Source organism: Canis aureus, chromosome 5, assembly GCF_053574225.1.
Source record: "Canis aureus isolate CA01 chromosome 5, VMU_Caureus_v.1.0, whole genome shotgun sequence".
Lineage (NCBI taxonomy): Eukaryota > Metazoa > Chordata > Mammalia > Carnivora > Canidae > Canis > Canis aureus.
Genome location: NC_135615.1, coordinates 80,182,250 through 80,209,664, shown reverse-complemented (window position 1 = coordinate 80,209,664; position 27,415 = coordinate 80,182,250). Strand labels below are relative to the sequence as shown.

Sequence of the window (27,415 nt, the reverse complement as noted above, 5' to 3'; positions counted from 1 at the left end):
ATAAATAAAATCTTAAAAAAGTTCTGCACCAAAAGATCTTGAATATTGCCCAAACTAGGGGGATCCCTGGGTGGCGCAGCAGGTTAGCGCCTGCCTTTGGCCCAGGGTGCGATCCTGGAGACCCGGGATCGAATCCCACATCGGGCTCTCGGTGCATGGAGCCTGCTTCTCCCTCTGCTTGTGTCTCTGCCTCTCTCTCTCTCTCTCTCTCTCTCTGTGACTATCATAAATAAATAAAATTTTTTTTAAAAATGTTTAAAAAAAAATATTGCCCAAACTAATTAAAAATTAAAAAATCAGGACATAAAAAATACTGAAGAACTTAATTCAAGTGAAACATTGCAGGGGGCTCCAAATGAACATAATTAATGAAGATGGGGTGAAGATGGCTCGAGGGAGATGCACAGAAAAAGAGGAAGACAAGAAAGCAGATCAGAGCACTGGCAGGCAACAGGGTCAAAAGCCACAGGCAGAGGCTGAGCCAAGCTAGTCAGAACCAAGTGTGGCCTTAAGACGAGAGGCAAAGGAATGATACAGGACGGACACAGGACCCTGCCATTAGCCTTAGCTCTCTCAAACACCTGCTTTGAGAGAATTTTTGGTAAAATGGTAATGATTAAAGCCAAAATACAGGGCATTTTACAGAAAGGCACACAGCTTCCCTCCACTTAGCTTGTTCTTTCGGATTCTGGCATATAAGTAGGTAAGTAAAAACTAGCATCTAGCAGATTGGGGTGCTGTGCAAACAGCAGGCAGCAAGACGTGGTAGACAGCTAATGATGCAGTTTGCACATTCTTTAGGACAGTCGAGATTCCAGCCAGGCTTTCTCAAAACCAGGGTGGGATTATTTTAACTTGTATGTATTCCCTTCTCCCAGGACACTTTAAACAAACTTGTGCCTTGAGTCTGGATGAAGAGATGCCTGTTTTTTCTGGAGATACTTAGATGTTCATTCACTCATTAAAATCAATTTGACAATTTTATTACTCAAGTAAAATGATTCTCATTTTTCTTCCTTCCTCTGGCATTATTAACCAGCAGCATATATAACGACAAAAGGAGTTCAAGTTTTGTTTTTAAATAACACAATTCTTGGGATGCCTGGGTGACTCAGTCAGTTAAGTGTCAGCCTTTGCCTCAGGTCATGACAGGGTCCTGGGATCAAAACCCAAGGTGGGCTCCCCTACTCAACAGGGGGTTTGCTTGTCCCTCTCCCTCTGCCCCAACCCCGCCCTCAAATAAATAAACTCTTTAAAAGTAATAATAAATAACACAACTCCTAGATGATTAAATTGGCATGTTTCCCTACTAAAATACACAGCTTCTGGTTCCCTCTAATGCAGAAGTTGTCTCAGAGTCCCACATCACAAAAAAGGTCAGACATTCATGCCCTTCATCATCCACTTTATTCACACATCTGAGGGAACTGCTCCTCCCCACAGGCTAGAGATGGTCTCCTCTGCACATTTAATCCTCCACAGGAAAAACTCCATAATTCCTCAAGTTGCATAAAGGAAGCCTTTAGGACTTTTTCCATTTGTGGCAGAGATGTCAGCCCAGCCAATCAGCAATGCTCCCTCCACAATGTGCCAGTTTCATAACCCCGGTCCCCTCTCCCCTTTTTTAAAGCTGCAAGGGTTACAGCAGTAACGTTTAAAATCTACTCACTTTAGGAGAAATATGGTGATGTACTCATTAATTTGTATCTAAAAGTAAAAAATAAATAATAAGGTTCTTAAACAGGATACCTGTCTCTAACTAGGTCAGAAGAGGACTAGACCAGCCTGGGGATACAATGAAAGGTTAGGAGGTACCAAGAAATGGGTAGAGTCTCTCTTCCCTTGCAATCCCTTGCAGGTTCAGGCAATTCAGTAGTATTAAGGTGGCCTCGGCTCGGACACACCTTATGTGCAAAGCATGGGCAATGATCAGCAGAACAGGACACTGTGACACACCTAACTTTTGATAAACTGCACCAAGGACTGGGTGGCCCAAAATAATGAGAGACTCCAAACTAGGGGCTTCAAGTGAATTTTGACACCATATATAGATTCTTCAACTCCTGGGAGAGAATCCATGAGATGCTGGATCCATCTTTGAGCCTCAAATAAGCGTAGATCTTCTTTCTCCCCAATATACAACAGCAAAAGCACCTATGAGGTGGAGTTATCAATAAGAGTTCCCTCCTGACTCTGAAGCATGAGGCAAGGAAACAGTCAGAAGGACTTCTAGATGAGCCTGGGAAACAGAAAAGGTGAACCAAAATCATGTGAAGTGAGCTTCACAAAAGAGAACGATCTGTTGGGGGACTTAGTAAAGAAAAACCATTCGCAGATGGGCAGAGGAAGGAAACAGGGCGATGTCCTTCAGACTCTGAGGGCAAGTCCGTCGAGATGCTCTGAGATTCCCGCCTGAGAGAATGAGTTCAGCCTCCATCCACCCCTGATGCTGCAGCAGACATGTCCTGAAAGGAGTCTCCACGAGTGCCCATCTTCCCCACGACTTCGCGGAGATGAGCACCCAGCACACATCCTCCCCCGGCCCGTCACTCTGCAGCTGGAGCTTCTCGTCTGGCCCTTACTGCCCTCAGCTCTCTGGCAGTGGATCCCGTGTCTTTACCGCCAGGCCCGATTCAGGAGTTTCACCTGTGCTAGTCTCTTAGTGATCATGGTGGCAAAGACCAGGCCAAAGAGGACACTGCTGATCAGCACATAGTCATAGTCATCCTTCAAGACATCAAACTGCTTGGATGGGTAGACTCGAGTTTGGTAAATGTCCAAACCATAGGCCACAACCTGGAAGGCAGACAGAATGAGAAATATGTAAGAGAGGTGGCCAGTGGTCTACCACAACCTCAAACTCTGGTCAGAAAGGAAATGGAATCCTCAGCTGTTTCCCCAGGGTGAAGCAAAGAGCGGCTGCCACACAGGATGGCTGTGAGTTCTACTCACCAAACAAGTGGACTCCAGGCCTGAGGGAGCTGTGTAGATACCTCGCATTCGAGAAACCGTCTGGTTGTAGTTAATGAATCGCTCTGCGTGTATCTGCACGTCTGGGGAATATGGGATTAGGTTCTCCTCTCTGTAAGACATCAGCCAGGACCAGCCTTCAGAACTGCTGCAAGGGGATCTCTTGGCTGCCCTTTCTCAGTCCTGGGAGGCTTTGAGGCCACATGTGTAGCCTCAAATTTTCCTTCAAAGTCTCCTTGCATCACGTAGTTAAAAATTTAGCAGCTTAATGTTAGAAAGGGCTACAAAAGAAAAACCTGTGTGGAGAGTGAGATCTGTACTCCTACCTTGTTCTACATCTAGTAACAGCCACCCAGTATTTCACAATAGAGGAGGAAGTCAGGGCCACTCTAAAACCCACCTGTGGAGCCTCTAGGACAATTCCCACCCCTGGTCCACGCTCCTTAGAAAACCCTAGCCTCACCCCACATGCTTGCCCAGCTTCAGCTGCCCCACTCTCCACACTGCACTCCCCCTTGCCTCCTGTGCAAAAGCAGATCTGCTCTCCCCTGACACTGCTCAGTTCCCCACACCCCTAAATGAACAGAATTCAGAACAAAAGTGAGAAAGTACCAGATAGATGATGGCTGGCAATACAAAACTGAATGCCAACGGTCACAAGCTACTGGCTTCCCCACATGACCCAGCTCCATTAGCTCCCTAAGCCCATCTCCTCACATCCCCCACCCCCAGCAACAGCTGTAGCCAGCGTGGCCTCCTCCCTGCCTCTGGCGCACCAGCCATGGTCTCAGTGCATGGGCACAGCTCTCCCCTGCCTGGGAAGTCTGCTCTCAGACAGCCAAAGGTCGGCTTCTGACCACCTCCAGTCTTCAGTCACCTTCCCAGAGGGGCGTTTCCAGGTCACTCTCTCAAGTTACAACCCCTCGTACCACCCTCCCAACCCTCCATAGCCCTGGTCCCCTCTTAATTTTTTCTCAGTAGCCTTTACAAGTACCTAACACAGTATTATTTCCCTTGCCTATCTTATTCAGTGTCCGTCTCATCCCCTCACCAGCATGTTAAGCTAGCTCCACGAGGGCAGAGGTTTTCGTCCGATTGTTTCCTGCTACAGCCCGAGCCCCCAGCATAGCAAGGCAGCACGTAGCAGGCTGAGGACCAAACGTAACCAACAGGCCACACTCCTTAGGGTGGGGGCCTTCAGCACTACCTGCAAGCATCTCACCTGCTTTGTTCTGTTGGGATCTCGGGACGGCGGGGATCCAGCAAGGCTTTAGGAAGGGAAAGGATTGCTCCAGAAGGTAGCCCAACTGCACAGAAACAAGTAAACAGAAGTCAGTGTTCACAGTGATCCAAACCAGGACTAGTCACAAAAAATACCATTATCACAGAAATTTAAAATAGAGTTTCAAATCCAAAAAAGTGGGTCACTTACAGTGGCAAAGCTGGACTAAGGAACTCTGCCTACTGATACAAAGCCCTCCTCACTAACGTCCCCTAGTGGTCAAACAGGGTTGTGCCGGCAGCGTGCAGCGTGCCTCCAGCTCTGTCCTGGGCGTGGCACACGGAGGAAACCATCACCCCAGAGACCCTTCCCCTGTTACTCACTAAGCAGGTGCCGGCTGGTGATGCCACGCTCGGTGATGGTGGCTTCCATGGCACTGATGGAGGAGGGGAAGATATAGGACTGCTGGAGGACCTGGGGCAGCTGGGGGCGGTCCAAGGAACTGAAGGCCGTGGCATTGTACTGCTCGGTGCCCTCGTAGAGCTCTAGCACAGTGAACTCGTTGCGCCGGGCCTTGGTATTCCAGTACTGGTACTGCAGAGAGGAGGGGTGGCATCTGGGGACTGAGCTGCCAAGTTCAGCTCAAAAGGGGTATTGCACAAGAAGGCAGGAAGGAAAGAAACCACCCAGCACCACCTTCTTGCTACCAACTTTACTAACTCTCAGGGTAGTTTTCTCTAGCTTTACCCAAAGTTTGCCATAAGACAAAGGATTCTCAAGATACTTAGGAGTTAGGGTCTGGGTACTTGTTCCAAGTCAGACCAGAGGACACTCCCCTAGCCCTACTTCACAAGTTACACAACACGGAGAGTTCAATAACCCTTCAAGGTCACACCGGCGGGACAAGGAAGGGCTGCCACCAGCCCAGAGCCATCTAGCTCCTGAGCCTAGCCAGGACCTAACCAGCACCTCAGCTGCCATCCAGGGGTCTAGATCCAACAGAAATAGAAAGCAGCACCAATTTCTGGAACAAGAGGCAGTGAAAGTATTTGAGACCCAGGGAGACCAGCCACACAGCCTTGGCTGGGTCGCATCCCTGCAACTCCCACCCGTCCACCTGCCGCTCCTTACCACCACCCAGTTCTCTGAGTGCACGATGTGGACGGGGCCCTTGGCCTTCCTCTGCACGGAGGAATGGATGATGCGCCCGGTGACACCATCCACGAGGAAGATGCCAATGAAGGTGCGCTCATGGTGTACGTCTGTGCTCTCTGTCACGACGGCCAGCAGGTTGGGGTTCAGGCTCTGGGGAGGAGGAGGGAAGAGTTCCTTCAGAGCCACAATGGCCAATCACAAGCTCTGCTGTGCTGTAAGCCCTGGGTGGAGAGGCAGACCTGGAGCCCACCTGCCCGGTGGAGGAATCGGGCTTCCTGACCACAAGAGCTTTCTATCGGTGTCCGTCGTCACTGTACTCGGTGCCATGTGCCAAGTCAGGTGCTCTACCTACATCACCTCACTGAATCCCACAAACCTGGGAATGGAGCTACCGTCATCCACATGTAATAGGTGAGGAAAGGCTTCAGGTAGTTAAGCAGCTTGCTCACGCCACAGACACAGTAAATGGTTAACTAAAGATACAATCCGGTCTGCCCACTCACTGACCTAAGCCACTGCTCCGGCAATGCTAGTTCTTTGCACCAGTACCCTCCCTACCCTAAACCAATGGACGAGTCTCCATCCTCGTCTCACCTGACCTGCTAGTACAAAGTGACACACATGATCACCCCTTCTCAAAATACTTTCTCCACCTGGCATCCGGGACATGTGTTCCTCGGTTTTCCTCCACCCCACTAGCCCCTCTTTCTCAGTCTGTTCTGCAGGCTCCTCATCTCCCCAGTCTCCTGGACATCATCTACACTGGCTCTCATGGTCAGGCCACTCAGGGGTACTGCCAACGGCCAAGGTCACGTACCCACGCTGCACTGTTCCGAACTCCAGGCTGACGTCTCAGTATCTCTTCTTAAATGTCCTACCTCAAACCTGACATGCCCCAAAGGGAACTCCTGTTCTGCCCGTGCCTAAAGCCTGCTCCCTGCAGGCCTCCCCAATGTGTCAGGGTGGAGATCCGGAACCTCCAACTCCTTGACTCCCTTCTTGCTCCCCAAACATCCCACCTATCAGCATATCGTACTGATTCTACCTTCAGAAGCACCTGGACTCTGGTCCCCCTCACCTCACCCCCCACCCAACCCAGGTCAAGCCACCACATCATCTGGCTTACTGCAAGAGCAGGTCAGCCTGCTGTCCCCCAGCCTGCTGTCTCCCTTGGTCTTCTGATCTCGACCCAGCAAGCTGAGTGAGCCCTTAACCTTAGTCACTTATGTCACATCTGTGCTCCCAACTTCCCACTGGCACTCCAACTCATTCAACATCAAGGCGAGAGTGGTGGCCATGATATGCCCCGCCACCCTCCAACCCCAGCAGCCTGAACTCTCCTCACTCACCCCATTCCAGTCATACTGCGCCCCCTGGCTGTTTCTAGAACGCTCCAGGTCCACTCCAGCCTTCCTGTCCAGAAGCCTGTTCCTCTATGTTACGCACTATCCTCCCTCCTTCGTTAAGGTGTCACTATCTCAGTGAGACCCTCCCTAACCTCCCTATTTTAAATTCCACCCCCTTCCAATCCCAGCTTCCCACTCCCCTTTTCTTGGCTTTGTTCTTCTGTAGAACTAATCATCTCTCTGATATGCTCCTGAATATATTAACAGCCTCAATTTTGTCTATTTTGTTCACTGATATATCCCCAGGGTCTAAAAGAGTACCTGACATCCCGCTAGCAAGCCCCCACTCCTACAAAAAAAGTACAGCTTCCCTTTGTGGTATTCCATCTAAACCCCCAACCACAGTCTAACCATGAGAAAAACATCAGACAAACCAAAATTGTCTACAAAACACCTGTCTAGTACTCTTCAAATCTATCAAAATCACGAAAGACTAAACAGGCTGGAGGAGACTTAGAGAAACATGGCAACTCCATGGGGCGTGCGGCCTGGGATTGGGCCTGTGGCAGAAAGGGACCTTCATGGGAAAACCAGTGAAACCCCAAGAAAGTCTGTAGTTAACAGTCTTGTACTGATGCTGGTTTCTTAGTTCAGACAGATGCACCACAGTCCCTAGGGAAAGCCAAGTAAGGTGTACATGCCAATTCAATGTACCATCTTTGCAGCTTTCCTGTAAATCTAAAACTAGGCCAAACAGAAGGAAGCTTCCTGAAAAAAACTAAAAAATTTGTGTGATGTGTACAAATCCAAAAAACCCTACTCTGACTACTATTTTTTTCAATGTAGAAGAATACAAGTACTCTAGTAAATTTTAACTCATAAAGGTAAATTTACATAATGAACACACTTTTTCTAGTACAAATCAAATGTACTTTAGAATATGTTATTTTGGCCTTTCTGAATAAGTCAAACTGCAGCCATATGGAAGGCATCCATCAATAAAGATTTCAAATCAAGAGTGATAATAACGTTAACTACACGGCTGGCACTGTTCTAACCATGTTATATGTTGTTGTTAATCTTCAAAAACAATCATACAATGTAGGTGCTCTTAACCCCATTATATTCTTAAAAATACACATTCAGGGGCAGCCCGGGTGGCTCAGCGGTTTAGCGCCACCTTTGGCCCAGGGCATGATCCTGGAGACCTGGGATCAAGTACCATGTCGGGCTCCTTGCATGGAGCCTGCTTCTCCCTCTGCCTGTGTCTCTGCCTCTCTCTGTCTCTCATGAATAAGTAAATCTTTCTTTTTTTTTTTAAGATTTTATTTATTTATTCATGATAGTCACACAGAGAGAGACAGAGAGGCAGAGACACAGGCAGAGAGAAAAGCAGGCTCCATGCAGGGAGCCCGACGTGGGATTCGATCCCAGGTCTCCAGGATCGCGCCCCGGGCTAAAGGCAGGTGCCAAACTGCTGCGCCACCCAGGGGTCCCTAAATAAAATCTTAAAAAAAAAAAAAATACACATTTAGGAAACATATGAAAATTAGCCATGATGAGCAGCTAGCGTGCGGTGGAGCCAAGTCTGTACTTGGACAGTCCAGCTGGCTTACACCCTGCAGTGCTGCCCCACGCCCAGTGAAGCAGCTTCCCCATAAGCTACCTTGGACATGCTACCCTGTTCCATCACACATCCTCCTCCAACTCAATCCATGCTCTGCAGAAGGTATAATTAATATAATTAATGACCATGCATTACAAGGACTGCCTTCTCTCCCAGCAGTTTTGCAACCCACTAGCTCTGTCTCCCTTCCCTTGCCACTAACTAGTGTTGGATCATAGAGATGGAGTTTCTAATGGATTAACTAAGGCTTAACTCCAGAAAGTTCTATCAGCACTATCAATAAAAACAAGAGCTAATGTACTGGGTAGCAGCCATATGCCAGGTACTACCTTAGGCACGAGCATCTATGTGATCATCACAATGACCCTAGGAGGGGATGTTATGCTCATCTCATAGGTGATAAATTAAGGCTCAAAGGAATGAAATGACTCACTCAAGATCAAGTATCTACCAAATCCTAGAGCCAGAATCCAAACCCTTGCCCTTCCCGACCCTGGAACTACAGAACCATACCTTATAGAGCACGCTGCGGTCCCCCATCACTCGACCCTGGGAATGAACGTGCTCACTGCTGCGCTTCCCCTTCACCTTGACAATGCGCTGGACTTCTGGGGGAATAGTCAGCTCCCAACTTAGCTCAGTGGTAAGATCCTAGGGCAAGGGCAAGAAAGCCAGCACTTATAATCTGGTGGGTACACTCAGACCCATGACAGTTATATATCCCACACACCTTTATTTGGGGCCTTTGTACCAGAAGAAACAGAGATCAGAGCTCCTAGGAAAACAGCAAAAAAGGATCTAGTTTGTACAGAAGTTATGGAACTCTTAGTTTGTTGAGGCAAGATACTGAAGCTAGTAAGAAAGGAATGTTCAGTGGTATCCCACTGTTTATCTGAATATGAACTATCCAAGAAAAGTTTACCACTTATTGATAATAACTACGATTCCTGTATCTGAATCCAGCAATAAATTGCTAAGCTAGCGGGGACACTGAAACATTACAGGAAGGACACCTGGGTGGCTCAGCGGTTGAGCATCTGCCTTCAGCTCAGGGCATGATCCTGGAGTCCCGGGATCAAGTCCCACACCAGGCTCCCTGCATGGAGCCTGCTCCTGCCTCTGCCTGTGTCTCTGCCTCTCTCTCTCTGTGCCTTTCATGGATAGATAAATAAATAAAATCTTTTTTTTTTTTTTTAAAGAAACAAACAAAACATTACAGGAAATGCTCTCTATGGTCAAGAAAACCAATTCACAAACCTTTACAGTTAAATATATTATTTTTTTAAAGATTTATTTATTGGGATGCCTGGGTGGCTCGGCAGTTGAGAGGCTGCCTTCAGCCCAGGGCAAGATCCTGGAGTTCCAGGATCGAGTCCCACATCAGGCTCCCCGCATGGAGTCTGCTTCTCTCTCTCTGCCTCTGTCTCTGCCTCTCTCTCTCTGTGTCTGTCATGAATAAATAAATAAATCTTTTGAAAATAAAAAGATAAAGATTTATTTATTTGAGAGAGAGAGAGAGAGAGAGAGAGAAAGAGCGCTAGTGAGAGAGCAGGCAAGCGAGCATGAGCTGGAGGGGCAGAGGGTGAGAGAGAAAGAATCTCCAGCAGACTCCCCACTGAGCACAGAGCCCAATAGGGGGCTCACTCTCACAACCATGAGATCATGATGACCTGAGCCGAAACCAGGAGTTGGACACTTAACTGAATGCATCACCCAGGCGCCCTATAGTTAAATAATTATCCATCCATACTATGTATACATGAAGCCTTGGGAGGAAGGGGAGGGGTGACTGGAAAGGGCCCTGGTGCCATGCTGCTTCCTGATCTGAGTGCCACGTACATAGTGCATTCAAGAAGCGAGCCATAACCTCATGATTTTGCATTTTCTCAATGTTCTAAAAAATGGACTTAACAAAATAATGAAAAAATACATTATGCGAAAGGAACAAATTTTACATTAAAAAATACAGGTCAATTCTGTTTCAGTAAGAAAACCTAAATATAAACCCCATATGTATTATAGTCCATATCACTGTTACTCTGTATCTGTAAAAACACAGAAAGGCCGGGGGAAGGGGCGCCTGGTTGGCTCAGTCAGTTAAGTGGCTGACTCTCTTGGTTTCAGCTGGGGTCATGATCTTGGGGTCCTGAAATATCCCCTGGCCCTGTGTGTTGTGCTCTGCACTCAGCAAAGGGTCTGCTTGTGGACTCTCCCTCTGCCTCTAACCCCTTCCCTACTCACACGTGCACGCTTTCTCTCTCCCCCTACTCCCTCAAATAAATAAATCTTAAAAAAAAAAAGATGCATGGCCAACCACTTACACATGTTCCATGTGCAGGAGGCAGCTGAGTGCGGGGCTGAAGAAGTCTGTTCATGTCCTACATTTAATTTTTACAGTGAGAATATATTCATGCATTACTGAAATTTTTTTTTAATAAAAATTTTATTAAGAGCAAATTAGGCTTCCTTGATATGGCCTCCTGTGAAACCATTAGGAGTTCCTAAAGCATCCCCAGGGAGGAAGGCCCCAGTAAATGCACTTGGAGGTCAAAGACCCAAGACTGCACTTGGCTTATTTCCCACATAAGCTTTGTGTACTTTGCCCTCCCTTGGCCACTGTTTCTTCCCATTTCCTCAGGATTTCACCCATCATGACACTGGCAGACTTGCTCTCCTCTATCCATAAAGTGCATCTCTTTCAAGGTACACCTCCCCTTCTTTTAAAGATTATTTATTCATGAGAGACACAAAGAGAGAGAGAGATGCAGAGACACAAGCAGAGGGAGAAGCAGGCTCCCTGTGACGGGGGGACTCAATCCCGGATCCCAGGATCACACCTCTTGAGCTGAAGGGCAGAGGCTCAACCACTGAGCCACCCAGGGGTCCCTCAAGGTCCCCCTTTTTAACAACTTGGAAGGGGCAATGTTTTTATGCACAACGGTAAAGAATGTTTTCTGGGGAGACTATTTCCCATGCTGTTTCTGGAAAGGTCAACTGTTACAAAATGTCAAGAAAAGTCACTGCATTTTTAAGACAACAGCAGCTAAAACTTAGATGGCATTTACCATGTGCCAGGCCTTGCTTCCTGTGACTTGCACACCACACATTAACTCCCTGTCTCCTCACAGCAAACTTAGAGTAGGTCCTCTCTCATCTTATTTTATAGATGAGAAAACAGGGCCCAAGAAGTCACGGGCCCAATGTCACAAAGTAAGTAAGTGATAGAGCTTGGCTTCACACTTGGGCAGCTGGAGCCAAGCTCTTAAGCTCTATGTTGTATTGCCTCTCAAAACGCCCCGCGGGACAGGGTGGAGGGCCTCTCGTGAGTACATGCCCAGCTAATGAGGTCAAGGCCAGCCTCCTGTGAGCTCAGGGCTGGCCCTCAGAGCCAGTGTCTATCACGGTTTGCTAGCGCTGGACTCGAGTACGCCAGCATTAGAGCAAATCAATCTCAATCCTAAAAATAAGATTCAAAGCACACGTTCTATCCAGAGTGGTCAATACTATCATCTTCATACAGAAGTACAAGCCATTACTCAAGCCCCATTCCTACCTCCCAACCTCTCCAGAACAAACAACAACATCCCTTCCCTTTGCTAGAGGAAAGGAACACAAGATAAAAACTCATGGGGGGGGGGGGGGCAACAAAAACAAACAAAAAACAAACAAACAAACAAAAACTCATGGGGAGAGCAGGAGCAGCTGAGAGGCTCAGCCAGTTAAGCGGCCCACCCTTTATTTCAGCTCAGGTCATGGTCCCAGGATCCTGGGATCAAGCCCCACGTCGGGTTCCCTGCTCAGCAAGGAGTCTGTTCAAGTGTGCTCTCCTCCTCCCTCTCCCTCTGCCCTTCCCACCACTCACGCGCACTCTCTCTAAATTAATTGTAAAAACAAACAAACAAACAACAACAACAAAAAAACACATAACTCCAAGGGGGCAGAGACTTCATCTACCGGGCACTGCTCTTTTCACAGCACCTAGAACCTTGCCTACCAGGCAGCAGCTGCTCAACATGGAAAGGACTATGAATCAGACATCAGGACTATGCTGACCCATATTTACAATAAATGAACATAATCCACTTCTGAGCCAATATCCAGGAAACACTTATACCCCTCTCCTGAAAGGTCCCCAGGAGGTGCTTTCCCTACCTTTCGAAGTCGGTATCCACACAGCCGTCCCTGTTCTGCATCCACCAAATAGAAGAAGATGGAAGGGGCGAGCTCATGTAGCTGTCTCAAGACATTCCGAGTGGCTGGGAACGCTGTGACCTTGAAGATGCCAGATACCCCAAGGAAAGAGTTAAAGCTAAAGGATGCTCTCTGTGCACAGTTTCTCAAGATTCATCACTGTTCACCATCAAAAAGCCTTAAGAATCAAACAGTCCATCTGAAAAGAATTAAAGTCCACTGAGGGATCCCTGCGTGGCGCAGCAGTTTGGCGCCTGCCTTTGGCCCAGGGCGCGATCCTGGAGACCCAGGATCGAGTCCCACATCAGGCTCTCTGGATGGTGCCTGCCTCTCTCTCTGCCTGTGTCTCTGCCTCTCTCTCTCTGTGTGACTATCATAAATAAATAAATAATTTAAAAAAAAAAAAAAAAAAGGTCCACTGAACCCAAATAGGCTTAAATCTAATTTTGCTAAGAGCCTGAGTTTTCACAAGTGCAGAAGTGCAGAAGTGCCATCGGGTGGCGCAGAGAAGCCCTTCAGGCCCACACACGGGCTGACCGCACAGAGCTCCAGCTCTGGCCACCAGCTGCCTCAGGACCACCTTCCTCCCACCCAACCCACCAGAGGTTCTCCAGCCACTCTGAAATCTCCTACCTTATACTCGTCGTCGATCAACAGCAGCACCTTGGCATAGTCTTGATCCATGATGGGGAGAAGCAAAGACTGCAAGATGGGACGCTTCAGCACTGGGGGAGCCACCTGACTCCACTTCCCAAAGATGGGATTGAAGACATACAGAGAACTCATGCCCGTGTCCTGAAATGGGCAAGCAAACTGTCAGACCCCACCAACAGGAAAAGAATGCAAATGCTAGAGGTAAATTGTCCCTGATTGCTGGGACTTCAGCTCAACTCTGACAGATTCTCTAGACTCCTCTGTATGGATTTCCTATTTGTGCAAAATAAAGTTTCGCCTAAAGGCGAACCATCCTCAAGGCTAATGTACGTGTCAGAAGGTGAACAGTTAAACAGTCCCTGGCTCTGAAGCTAAGCAAGTACCGCACATGCTGAGGAACAAACACAATGGTCAAGTACAGATTCGGGAACCCCGGGCAGCCATTCCAACAGGGACTAACAAGCCAAGAAAGTGCCCCTTTCTAATGACACCTGAATGAATCCGCTAAAATCCAGCGAATTCCAGGAGGCAGAAACAAATAGCTTTGCATCCTGCTCTCCCTTGTCTCAAGAGAAAGCAGCTGCTCAGCTGGGAAGGAGGGCTGGCTCATCCCAGGTCTGGTGACATCACACCCCCTCCAGAGTCAACCCCCATCGGTCCTTGGTGCTTCCTCCACTTAGACAAACAGCTGGAACAAACAGAGCTCTAACTCCTGAACACTTGTCCCTAGCTCTCCCAGAATTCCAAAGGCCCAGGAGAAATTCAACTTACACAACACTAAAAAGCCACCCCCACTTTGGCTCAAACCTGAGAAGGACAGCCTCACCTTGTCCTTTACCAGGAGGGTGCACTGCGGGGGGTGGGGGAAATGGGCAGTAGTCCTCTGGACCATCAGTTTAAAGGAGGAGTCTGGCTTGACATTGGGGAGATACTGTTTCCACAGGATGGTGCCAGAACTGCTCTCAATGCCAAAAAGCTGCAAGATAAACAAATAACTGACTCACTACTAGAAAGACAAACTGAAGAACTGATTCCATCCTTGGAAATTTTTTTTTTTTTTTTTTTTTCCATCCTTAGAAATTAGAACCAGTGTCTACCAAAGGCTTTTTTGCTTCCCACTCACAGAACCTCAGCAGGTTTGCTACTGGGGGCTTAAAACCCTCTACCTCACCTTGCCCGAGGCTGTCACCATCACCATCATCTTCTGGAGATTAAATTCATCTCTGGCTAGGGTGTCAATGTTGATCTCATTCTTAATCTGACTGCGGGGCTTCCGAGCATCATAAAACATCTTCCAGAGGTGAGAAGTCCACGCCTGCAGCAGGATGAGCTGGGACGAGAGGCGTTTCAGGAACATCCCCAGTAAGCCGTCTGGTGTCAAGGAAAAGGTAACACAGCTGAGGCTCACCCCTTATCAGACCAGGTATTTCCAGCAAGAAGCTTTTCCTCATGGGGGATCTCTCCTGCTCCCCTGGAACACTCAAGTCATCCATACATGAAGAAGCAAGCCCAAAGGGCAGTCCTTATCTGAAGCTACTAATCTCACACTCGGGTATAGCCATGCAGGAACTTCTAAAACCTATCTTCCTGGCTCGCAGTTCTCTCACCTCCTGGAATCTTGGAAAGGGAGACCAGGAGGTCAGGGATCAGCCATGCAGGACGTGGCCATGCTGAGCATGTCTCCACCACAGCCCGCATCCAGAATGGCCAGAGGAAGGCTTCTGGGTGCCACAAGAAAGCCAGAAGAGGGGAGAATGTGGGAGCGCAGGATGCAGAGGTAAGTGTGCCGTGGACAGGAATTTCCATTACCCACTGCTCTACCCCCACCCTGTTCACTATTGAACCTACACCCAACAGACCTACTTGCCACCAACTTCCCTGGGCAATCGTTCACCCCTGACCCTGTCAATGAGGGTGCCACCCTCAAGTCTTCCCCACAGGGTAAGTGTGGCCACCAGAGCAAGGTAGCATGAGTAAAGAGATGGTCTCTGGCGTCTGGCAGCCTGGATTAAAATCCTAGCTCTACTACTCACTAGCTGGGTGACCTGGGAAATGTACATAACTTCTGGCCTCTGGTTCCTCATCTGTAAACTTGTATATAGTCCGAAGACCACAAGACCTACACACAGGACTTCATGCCATGCAGGGTCCCCAGTGAGTGCTCACTAAAGAGTGGTGCCCTTGCGTATGCTACTTTCCAGCAACCTCAGGTCAAGGAAGTGAGAGGCAAACAGGACAAGTCACAGGAACAGGAGTTCATGCACACACAGTTATGTACCTCATTGATGCAGGTCAGGAAAAACAAAGAATTAACCAAAAGCTAGCCACGTGGGCAGGCAATGAGCAACAAGGCAGCAGGAAGCAGATTTTACCTTGAATTGCTGGATCCGGGCAGCAGAAATAAATAGTAAAGTCAAATTAATCCTCGGCTCAAGAGAACCCACAATGCCTACCAAGGTGCCTGGCCCAGAGTAGGCCCTCAGTAACTACGGCTGCAGAGTGAGGGATGGGAGGGAGAGGCGGGAGGCAGGACTGACCAGAGTGGAATGAACCAAGTCCATTCTGGGGCCTGGGACTGGCCAGCAGCAGAGGACACTGCCAATTACCACAACAACCCCATCAACCCAGTTACACCTCTCCAGAAAGAGGTGGCTGGTGCCTGGGGGACAAAGTATGATACAGTGCCTGGCAGATCTGAGGTACTGAGACAATGGTAGTTACTACTCTACTAAGTTAAGACTCTTTCCTCAGGATCTTCCCATAGAAGGGTTTCCAAGTGGCTCCTTTCAGAGAGAAGAACCGTTACCTAAACCACGTGGCCATGTACGCACTGGAATCTGGTCGCAGAGCTAGTTCCACACACACTGGCAAAATGACTGCACCCAGAAAGCCGGAGATGCCGTGAGCCAACATCTCCTGTCGTCTAACTACCAGACTCATTCTTGGAGCAGCCCCTCTAACCACTATGCTGTCCAGAGTCCCCCGTGCATACCTGCCTTCTTGCCAAATTCTCCTTCCAGCTCAGCCTGCGCACCGGTCAGGGGCAGATCCACCATCTCCAGGCATACCACCTCCGCCAGCGACTCCTCCCGGCCCCACAGCACCACCTTCCCTGCTACAGAAACCCTGGTTACGAAACCCAAGCCTGCCTCCCTCATAGCCCAAAGGCTCTTCTATGTGGCTCAGGGATTCCAGCAGCTCTCATGTCAGGCAGAGAAGCAGCCACAGCAGGGGGCGGCATTTAACAGTCCAAGGGAAGTTCCAGATCCCACCCTGGAATGCTAAGGGATTATTCAAAAACAGATGACATATGGCTCTAAAAAATATTCAGGCCACACTCCCCTGGAATCTTTCCCAGAAACCAGTCCACGGCCCCAAAAATATAGTCTGACTAGAAATCTGGGCAGGCTTTAAAAAAACAGGCTGGATGAGGTCTGCTCACCCAGCTGCTGCAGGAAGAGGAGCAGGTGATCCTCTGTCTGTACCAAGGCCCGGTAGCCCACAGAGTCGTCCTTCTTCAAGAACACCTGGATGTAGAGCTGTAAGCAAAGTCCCAACCACTGCAGTCAGCCACAACCCAAATGTCTCTGAGCACCAGACCCCCAGATTCAAGGTATCAGAAGTTGTTAAAGGCTCAGCACACGAAGTTATTCATCATGTAAGCAACATGGCTTACTGCCTAGACCTCAATGAGATAACAAGAACTTGTCAGAGCCAGCACAGTGCCACTAGGCTGCAGCCCAGACCTCTCAGAGGAGGAACCGGACTGCCTCTCAGGCACTGTGTCATTCCATATGCTCCAATCACTCCCCACAAAGTGAGCAGAAGGCCAAGATCAGAGCTTCCATTTTGGAGATGGGGAAGCCACAGCCCAGGGAAGCTGAAGAACACCCTAACTGTGCATGGAGGCCATATAAGACGACGACCAAAAGTGCAGGCTGGGGCACTGGTGACAACTTACTAGCTCCGTGACTCTGGACAGGTTCCTGGATCTCACAAGGCACAAGTTTAATTTTAAAATGAGGGCAGTAGTAAGCACTTCGCAAGACTGGTGAGAAAGCTAAATCAATTAGTGTATCAGTAAGTAGCTCAGCACAGTGCCTGGCACGCTCACCACTTTGCACAAATGATACCTGCCTCTACTACTAATCGTGAGGACTTCTGACAAGTCAGCTGTTCAGAGGAACTGAACTCATGTCCAGAGAGCCCAAACACAGGACCCAAGAATTGTGACCTGGCCCTGAGGGAAGGGACACCCACTCTCGGAAGCCCACGGGCCAGAGCCCAAAGACAAAGCCTTTGACTCACCCGCTCTGGCCGAGTGCCGTTCTGTTCCAAACTGAAGGTGATGGAGGTGTCGAGCAACCGCCGACCTGTCTCCACTAAGTAGAGATTAATGGTGTAGGTCTGGTTGAAGCAAGTCAATGAGTCCTATGGGTACAGACAGCACGGGTCACCTAGAGAGATCCCCTAAAGCCAAGTCCCACAAAAGTAGTTCAGGAATTGGGGTTAACTACCCTAATGAAGGGCCACGTCAAGAAAGAAATGCAAAGAAAAACAAAAGGAAAAAAGAAAGGCAGAAATAAGGTATCTGAGTAAGCAAACAGGACCACTGTACTTATGTCAGAAGGAAGTCAGTACAGAGCAGCTGACCTCCCCTACAGAGGTAAGACCCCAGCAAGGAAATCACAAAGCTCTTCAGAAGAGCTCAGGAGAGGGGGGCCTGGGTGGCTCAGTCAGTCAAGCATCTGCCTTCGGCTCAGGTCATGATCCCAGGGTCCCGGGACTGAGCCCTGCAACGGGCTCCCCGCTCAGAGCCTGCTTCTCACTCTCCCTCTGCCTGCCACTCTGCCTGCTGGTGCTCTCTCCATCAAATAAATATCTTCCAAAAAAAGAAAGAAAAAAAGAAAGGAACTCAGGAGCTGGAAGACACAGCAGAAAGTGTCCCACCCAGGGTCCTGTGTCCTGCTGCAGCACAACTGCACAGATCACCACTCAGCAATACCAGCCAGGGCCCCAGAGGACATGCGCAAACAGAGCGAGAAGAAAAAGTGCTTGAGAGCAGACTCTAGGGATCCTACATCCAATTTCCTAACTACAAAGGATCCAGACAAACATGATTCATAGACTGCAGCAAACGCCATCTGAGGCTGAAAGCTCTGGGAGACCCGCTCCAGCCTTCCTGGACCCTGGCATCCAGGGTCCATAGTGCCCAATGCCACACCGTACCTGGGGACTGGGCTTCTCCGCAAAGCTCCCCAGTGACCCATCTTCAGAACTGCTAGGCTTCTGCTAGGGAAAAGAAAAGGATGGAAAAGAAAACTTAGCCACGGGGTCACTCCCCAGTCCCTGAAATTAAGCCGTCTTTTCCGTGTCATCTCAGCACCCAGGAGAAGACGTCACTCCTCACTACTGCTCACAAGTCTACATAGCTTAACAGCTGCGGATGAAAGTAGGGTTGCAATATTAGGTTCCTGTTCCTGAGGACAAGGGGGTGTGCTGAAAGCACTATAGAGCAACTGAAAACTTACTTCTCAACAGCTTCCTGCCCCCTGGGTTCAAACTGCCCCGACTTTTGGTTCTCAAGGCTCCCGATAGACATAAGGAAGGAACACCCTCCAGTGCTGACCGTTACTCTCGACACTCACCACTTCGCTGCGACAGGTCACCACTGCAGCCACCGTCTTCTCTCCAGTGGTGGCAAAGCTCACCAGCGCAGCCTGGGAATAAAGCAGTGTCAGTTCCTAAATGGGGCCTATACCAGCCAGCGGCCTTACAAAGGAGCATCTCCCTAGGGAGGTCCCTTGGCCTTGGAGCTGAAAGTGCTCCTGACTTTGGAGCATGGCAACCAGGATACTTGAAAACAGAGGGAGGCCCCTGGTGCCTCCACAGCTGAAAACAGGCCCTTCCCCTACTACAACACAGGTAGAGGCCAACCCTAAGTCTCATGCTTTTCTTGGTATCTATAGGGAAGCTTGAATTACTCCCACTCTCCTATGGACTCAGAGGAAGATCCTTTGTTAATTCTCAGAAGAAAAAGTGTTCCATTTCTGCTCTAATGCTAACCCCTCTCACACCACACACAGAGATGTCTGGATCCAGAGCAAACATCTACAGATTCACAAGCAGGACTTACTAGTATCATGGCTTGGCTAGATCCTCCTGAATCCTAGCCCCATACAGCCTGAACTTACCTGTGGGAAGTTTTTGAGCAGACTCAGGGCTCCGTGACGGTAGTGCAGCAGAGCATAGTGGCTTGGGGACAACTGCAGGAAGAACTGGGCCCGAGAAGGATCCACTGGGTTGGGCTGTGTGGGAAGGACCCGGGGTTGGAATCCACTTGCAAATTCTAAATCCAGAGACTGAAAGGCAAGAAGAAAGAGGATTAGGGCTAAAAGCAGGCAAGTCACTGATCCACCGATCAATCCCAGGCCTCTACCTGGGCCAAGTCATATGGTTCTAGAAGAGTGGCCATTCAAGTTCCCTACAGAGAAGAGTGGCCTACCTATTTCCCTTTACATGAGTTCAGCCAGAGGCCTGACTTTCTTCCAACTGCCAAGGCTCAGGAAGCAAGCAGTGTCAGTGGAAGAAAGACTTTCCTAAGCAGCAAAGGCAAGGCCTCAGGCCAGGGAGCAGCAGCACTACCTCTCACCTGCAGTGGTATCTGCCTCAACTCCCACTCTGTCTCCAGGGCCAAGGTCTGGAGGGACCGTGAGCTTGGGTCAGGGCACACCAGGACAGCCTCATCCACCACACCACAGGCTCCAGTAAGACTCTGAAGCCAGGGGGTTGACACCCTGACCTACAAAAAAGATAGCAGAACGTTTGTGAGAATTTCTACATTTTCCTCTCTGTTCATCAGCAAGGTCACCACCAGGGCCTAAGCTTGAGGGTTCTCTTCATGGCTGGTTCCAAAGGACTTCTTCCCATCCCTCCCAACTTCTCAAGAGCTCCAAAGATGGAAAAATCAGAATTTTTTTTTTAAGATTTTCTTTTCACTGGAAAAATATACTAGGTCATTTTTAAGACCTGACACTTCAAATAAGCATTTCTCTACTGTACTTATCATATGTGGTTCTCTATCACTACTTCCACAGTATTACCTTCTAAGAAACTCACAGTGAAAACACTTACATAATTTTCCAGCCCTCCCAGGAAAGCACCATGCATGAAATGTGAGGGCTTTAAACCAACACCTGATGAGGAGAAAGCAGCCTCCAACTGAACAGAATCAGGGACCATGAATGGCTTTTGCATCTGCCCAGCCAAGTTCCCTGGACCCCAATGCAAAGAAGGGCTCCATATATTCCCCTCCACAATCAATAAGGCTCCTCAAGCCAGATGCCTGGCCATCCATACCTGCTGAACAATCTCTCCATCTTCCACATTAAACTTGACAATGTTCACGTGGCTGAAGGGAACAACTCCAAGGGCCCACACCACCCCAGAACCGTAGGAATACATCATCTGGTAATGGATGCTGTCACTAAGGGAAGAAAAAGCAAGGAGCAACAGCTTCAGCGGCAGGACAGGCCCACTCCCAGGTCCTCTAAAATCAGCCAGGTCCCTGCCCACAGATCACAAATTAGCAGTCCCTAAGGAGGTTTTGTTTGGTTTGGTTCTTTTAAAACAGCCATCAGGCTCCCTGCATGGAGCCTGCTTCTGCCTCTGTGTCTCTCATGAATAAATAAATAAAATCTTTAAAAACTAAAAGTAAATAAGTAAAACAGCCATCAACATTTAAAACTAAAAAAAAAAAAAAAAAAAAAAATTTAGAACTGACTTTACATGTAAAAACCAGACTCCTGGCTCTTAAAAAGTAGAAGCATCGCTAGGCAATTCCTATAGGGCGTCAATGAGCTGAGTAAGGCTGCCCCCCGGAGGTAAGTCAGACACACTGCAGCTGCCAGCAATTCCTACTGGGCCTGCTTTGCTCCCAGGTGCCAGGCATTTGGCCACATGCAAATTTGAGTTTTATGCCCTGAAAATAGCCACAGGTCTAAGCAAATCTTTTCCTTTCTTTCCTCCCTCCTGATCCTTCAGAGCTTTAATGCTTTCCATGACTAGGACCTCTGGTAACCATCTCAAACCTTGCTCAGTTCTTCCCTTGAGCTCTTCTTCAGTTGTTCTGATTCATAACATGAATGAAAGGCTCAGTCTGACTTGAATTAGAAATCAAAAAGCCCAGAGTGCTATGACCATAATTGAATAAGCCACTCCCCTTGCTGGACTGTCTCTAGTGCCCAGTTTGAGAATCTTCCACTCACTGCAAAGAAATGCCAGAAGTAGCACGGCCTCTGAGTGCAGGCTTCTATCTACTGAGCCCAACACAAGACACATGAGGCCAACACAAGTGGAGCCTGAGTCAGAATAAATGTTACAACCCTCAGAAACAGGAGCTTGTGGAGAGCAGAACGAGGCAGCCACCACCTGGTGGGAAGGTGGCCTTACCTTTCGGGGAGGTGTTCCACCCACTTCAGGTGTCCGCTGGAGAGATGATGCAGGGCAAGAGTGGTCTTCTTCAGGACCGCAATGTACCTCACTGATTCCTGCAGACCCACCAGCCCAAGTGCCTGGAAACTGAGCACAGGTGCAGGAGTGAGCACTGCCAGCACCTCCAGGGTCTCAGATGAGAGGAGATAATCTGAAACACTACCACTGTAGCTTAGTAGGTAAGAAAATAGGCCTTGGGGTCAAATGCATCAGGATCCTAATATGGGCTCTGCTTCTGGTTAGCTGACTTGGGAGGCTGCGCTTTCAAGCACTTGGCTGTACTGCTTCCCTGAAGCCCTGTGAACCTCCTCAGTCTTGTTACCTCCTTCCCCTAGGAATTCCCAGCAAGTAGATCATCCCTCTACCATGGCATCTGTCACCCCGTACTGAGATTACAGGCTATGTGCTTGCCTCCCCACTGCTGACAATGTGTTTCTTGACAACAGAAATCTTCTCGAGTCACATGTGCATTCCCACTGCCTGGGGGTGTGCCAAATATTAATCAGATAAATTATTATCAGAAGAGATATACACTAATGCAAATGACCCCAAAATTGAAACAATCCCAGGAAAGATGTAACAGTTGCCCAAGCTATTCTCTCAATATAAAATTAAAACATTGTAAGATTTATATTACATTCCTATATCTAGGACATCAGAGTTCTCATATCACAGTAAGGTTAGGAGCAGCATTCAAGTGCAAGGATAAACACTGCACCTAGCACAGAGCTCTGCATCCAATCGGTGCTCAAGAAACACTGGCAGAGTAACCACATGTTCCATGACCTCAGATCATTAAGTCACAGGGTGTTTGATGTTATTTGGTTCTTCAGTGGCCTGTGAGGAAAAAGTCAAAAGACCCTAAATTGCTGTCCATGCAGACCTGTGTTTCAGCAAAACCTCAAACCACGGCTACCTGAAATATAGCTTCCAGGGACGCCTGGGTGGCTCAGTGGTTGAGCGTCTGCCTTCGGCTCAGGGTGAATTCCCAGAGCCCTGGGATCAAGTCCCACATTGGACTCCCACAGAGAGCCTGCTTTTCCCTCTGCCTATGTCTCTGCCTCTCTCTGTCTCATGAATAAATAAATAAAATCTTTAAAAATAAAAAAATTTTGGGATGCCTGCGTGGCTCGGTGGTGGAGCATTTGCCTTCAGCTCAGGGTGTGATCCCAGGATCCTGGGACCGAGTCCCACATCAGGCTCTCCACAAGGAGCCTGCTTCTCCCTCTGCCTGTTTCTGACTCTATCATGAATAAATATATATAATATTTTAAAAAATAAAAAAATAATTTAAGTTAAAAAAAAAATAGAGCTTCTTGCCCTCTACCTGCCACTGTCCAAGGTAATCTCCCAGTTCAGACCCCCAATGTTAGTCTCCCAGGAACGCATGATCCGGCCTCCATTGGACACAGTGATTGCATCTGGAAGAGAAAAAATTCATGGTGAAGTCATCTCCCCAACTGGTACTCTGTTGGGGTATCAGACTATCCTCTGATGGGCTATGAGCAGTGGCCACACCTCTGATGTATGGATGCAAATAGAAGTTATTTATGATACCTGCCCCTTACCTTTTGGGAACACTCCTTTTTTTCACTAGCAGACCCTGTATGAAGGAAGGAACTGAGGAATGGGGAGATGGACCAACACCACGAGAGAGACCAGGCAGGACTGTGCTTACCCTGTCCGTAGAGCAGCATAGCATCCACTGCCCCTTCTGCTGTGCCCTTGTCAACATGGCGCCACACTGAGAGACACGAGAGTCAGACATTACCATTAACTAGAGAGAGGTGTGCAAAAAGGTAGCAGAGAACCAAAGAGGTCTTTGCACCTTGGTTACTTCATTTTATTTCAAGGGAGAGGAGGATTACACTTAACTGACAATGATCCCCTCACACTCACTGGGTACTGAGGGGAGGAAGGTTTGAGAGGAGCCAGTCCTGTCCCAATCTGAAGTCTCCTCACTTCCCACCCCCCCCAACCACCCTAAACATACAAATGCATGACAAAATAACAGGATCTTTAAGATGCACAAGAAAAATAGTGATTGTAAGTTATATCACCATGATTTTAGTGCCTAAAAACATCCCTAAAAGTAGCAAGAGAAAAATGGATTTTTTGAAATAGTATCTTAAGAACTCTTAGAACTCAGGCTAAGGGGATAAACTAAAAAGTCGTTATAGGGAAACAGTTACTATTCAAAGCTAACACAACTGAAAAAAAGAATCAGAATCCAGTAAGAGATGCATCTTTCGGCCAATCTGTCCCTAACCTGGGAAGCAACCAGGAAGGCTACACAGGCCATGGGCCATCCTGGATTCATGAGGCTCAGCCACTCCACCCCAAGCTACGGCCCACACTGGTCACTCACAGATCTCCCCAGTCCGAGAATTTAATGCTGCAATCACATTCTTCTCTGTAGCCACAACCAACTTCTTGGATCCAGGGGAAAACTCCAAGGAGGCAAACTTGAGTTTCCCGACATACTGCTGTCTCCTGAGGAAGTGAGGACAAGAAGTGTGAAGGCCAAAATCATCACTGCGCAAAAAGTGTTTTGTGAAGAGACCACTGCACCAACACGTGAGGTGGTCACCATCATGGGTATCTTAGGACGTGTGAAGAATGTCTGTTAATGAGGAAATCTGATCAAAAGCAAGATTTCTAGGCAATGTAGTCAGAAACCAAGAGAACAAGAAGAGAGAATAGACCCTCATAGATAAGAAGTACAACTCTTCTTTAAAAAAAAAAAAAAAAAAAAAAAGATTTTATTTATTTATTCATAGAGACAGAAAGAGAGAGAGAGAGGCAGAGACACAGGAGAGGGAGAAGCAGGCTCCATGCAGGAGCCTGACACGGGACTCGATCCCGGGTCTCTAGGATCATGCCCTGGACTGAAGGCGGCGCCAACCACTGAACCACCCGGGCTGCCCCCAACTCTTACTTCTAAATGCAAGCACATATTGATCTCAAGGGCCACCCAAAAGAACACCAGGTCTAAATCTCCTACAGGAACAAACATCAGTCCTCTCTGTATTCATTAACGGGACCAGACACTCCTATTACACGAGGGAAGAGACACAAAGTCTGTGTCCACAAGCATACAATCCAACTGGCCCTTCTATTCTGACTCCTGGAGAAAAAAAATCATGCGAATTTTCCAACAAAACTCCACAAACTGGGTCAGGCTTCTGTTCTCTTCAGCCTTTTCGAGCCCACCCGATGTTCAGGATCCATTTGACTCATTACTCACGCTTTCCTTGGAATATTTCCCATCCTTTTCAACACCCCTCTCAAGCATAAAGGGAATATAATTAGCTTTGCATGGCACGCTACCAAGTACACGGGAGGTACTTGCACATTGCTGCTACAGGAAAAGTACTCTCATCCCTGGCAAACTAAACACACATGGCATTTACACTAAATTTCTCTTATGTTGTTTGGTCTAAGAAAAAAAAAAAGGAAGCAACTCAGCAGATAGTAAAGAAACAGGCTTATATGACATAACAGTTTCTACCTGTATTTTCATGTACTTAATTCTCTCTATATCCATTGAACGCTCTATGAAATACATAGGACAAATGTTATTACTCTCATTTTACAGATAAGTAAACTAAGGTCTGTTGGGGTCAACTAACTATAGTCAGAAATAGAACACAAGACTAAGACTTTCTGATTCTAATTACCATGCTCTCTTTTAAAATACTGTTATCTGGGGCACCCGGGTGGCTCAGTCAGTCATGACCCAGGCTCATGAGCCTCAAGAGACCCACGTCAGGTTCCCTGCTCAGTGGGGAGCCTGCTTCTCCTTTTGCCTCTGCCTGCCACTCCTCCTGCTTATGCGCGTGCTGTCAAATAAATAAAATCTTTAAAAATAAATAAGTAAAATAAAATATCGTTATCTTTTATCTGGACTGTAAAAGTAATGCCTGCTCAGGGCTCAGGGATGGCTCCATCAATTAAGCATCCAACTCTTGATTTCGGCTCAGGTCATGATCTCAGGGTCACGAGATCCAGCCCTGTGTCATCTGAGCATGAAGCCTGCTTACAATTCTTTCTCCCTCTCCCTTTGCCCTTCCTTCGTGTATGCTCTTTCTCTGCGGGGTGGGGGACAAACTAAAGCAATGTCTGCTCATGATAGAAAATACGAAAAATACATAAAAGCATTTCTTAAAAATTTAAAATGTCTTAACATACCACCACCATAAACTCTTCAATGTTTTAGGGTACTTCCTTCTGTTTATGTATCTGTAATGACATGTTTGTACTATTCTGCTAAATTAGAACCATACTACATACACGTACAGGCTGTACATGCGCAATATATACATTGTATTGTGAGCATTTGTCCACATCATTAAAAATATGACTTAGGTTGAATTTATTTATATTTTTTAGATTTTATTTACTTATTCGTGAGACAGAGAGAGAGAGAGAAGGAGGCAGAGACACAGGCAGAGGGAGAAACAGCCTCCATGCAGGGAGCCCGACACAGGACTCGATCCCAGGACTCCAGGATCACGCCCTGGGTCAAAGGCAGGCGCTGAACCGCTGAGCCACCCAGGGATCCCCGACTGAGTGCTTTCTTACCTCTCCATCTACAGCACCCAAAACAACTGCTGACCTCTACAGACACACACACACACACACACACACACAAAAAAAAAAAAAAAAACATGAATCAATGTATCTGATACAGAAAACACTTCACAGAGGAGGAGCTACCTGAGCTGGGCTCTGAAGAATTAACTGTTTCCTGAATAGTCCTGATAATAGGTAATACTTAATTGTACTCCACGCGCCAGACATTGTGCTAACTTAACGATCTCATTCATTCTCACCCCTACTGTAGGTAATGATGAACTATTAATAAGATCATTTTACAGGGACTCCCGGGCGGCTCAGCGGTTTAGCACCTGCGTTCGGCCCAGGGCGTGACCCCGGAGACCCAGGATCGAGTCCCACGTCGGGCTCCTTGCACGGAGCCTGCTTCTCCCTCTGCCTGTGTCTCTGCCTCTCTCTGTGTGTCTCTCATGAATAAGTAAAAAGAAAAGAAAGCCAGCAAGCTGGCACCTCCCAGCTGATGGGAGACGTGCTGGGCCCGTCCTGAGCCCGGGGCCGGGCGGGGCTGAATGACCGGAGAAGGGGCTCGGTTTAGGACCCGCAGGGAGACCCGAGCCCCTGCTCACGCACCCGAGATGCCAAGTCGAGGAAAAGCGAGAGTCCACTGAGGGGCCACGGGCCCCGCCGCCCGGTAGACCCGAGCCTGACCCGCACGGAAACCGGGCCTCCGGCCAGAACCCCAAGCCCGCCTCAATGCCGGGCCCGCGGAGACGGGCTGAGAAGCGGCCCTGACGCTGCTTCGTCCAACGCTCTCCTGCGGCCGTCTCCCGCCTCTTTCAGCTCTCGAACGCGGAGACCCACATTTTCATTTCGCACCGGGCCCCCCGGAGGTGCTGCGGCCGGTCCCGCTGCCCGCGACCCGTCCTCCCCGTAGCAGGCGCGAGGCTGGCGCTGAGAAAACAGCCGCACAGCTCCCGAACGTGACCCACACGCACGCACCAGTCGAACTTGCCCACTTGGTCTTCGTAGACCGCGGCCGCAAGGACAAGCAGGGCGGCCCAGAGCCAGAAGCGGAGACCGGCCGCCGCCGCCGCCATGATGAGAGCCGGGCGCCCCGCCCCCGCCCGGCATGCACCGCGCCGCAGGCTCCGCCCCCGCGGAGCTAGGACCCCCGGCGCGCGGGAAGTCGCCCTGGAGCCC

At 48.6% G+C, this 27,415-nt stretch overlaps 1 protein-coding gene across 4 annotated transcripts; it reads right to left on the bottom strand.

The window, feature by feature from the left end:
• Positions 1 to 1,388: 1,388 nt before the first annotated feature.
• EMC1 (ER membrane protein complex subunit 1) lies at positions 1,389 to 27,368 on the bottom strand. 4 transcript variants are annotated; one of them, XM_077899385.1, is made up of 23 exons: positions 27,215 to 27,368; positions 24,027 to 24,151; positions 23,337 to 23,402; positions 22,986 to 23,079; positions 21,617 to 21,745; positions 20,525 to 20,651; positions 19,818 to 19,967; positions 19,360 to 19,527; positions 18,814 to 18,885; positions 18,395 to 18,457; positions 17,474 to 17,596; positions 16,608 to 16,704; positions 16,158 to 16,280; positions 14,337 to 14,536; positions 13,992 to 14,141; positions 13,145 to 13,306; positions 12,473 to 12,592; positions 8,834 to 8,971; positions 5,324 to 5,497; positions 4,576 to 4,786; positions 4,193 to 4,277; positions 2,953 to 3,082; positions 1,389 to 2,796 (listed from the first exon to the last, which is right to left on the bottom strand). In XM_077899385.1, the coding sequence occupies exons 1-23, from the start codon at positions 27,310 to 27,312 to the stop codon at positions 2,617 to 2,619; spliced, it is 2,985 nt and encodes a 994-aa protein (XP_077755511.1). In that variant the 5' UTR covers positions 27,313 to 27,368; the 3' UTR covers positions 1,389 to 2,616. The 4 variants fall into 4 exon arrangements, with proteins under 4 accessions (XP_077755511.1, XP_077755513.1, XP_077755512.1 ...); XM_077899387.1 differs by having other exon boundaries at positions 16,158 to 16,277; XM_077899386.1 differs by having other exon boundaries at positions 18,395 to 18,454.
• Positions 27,369 to 27,415: the final 47 nt, after the last annotated feature.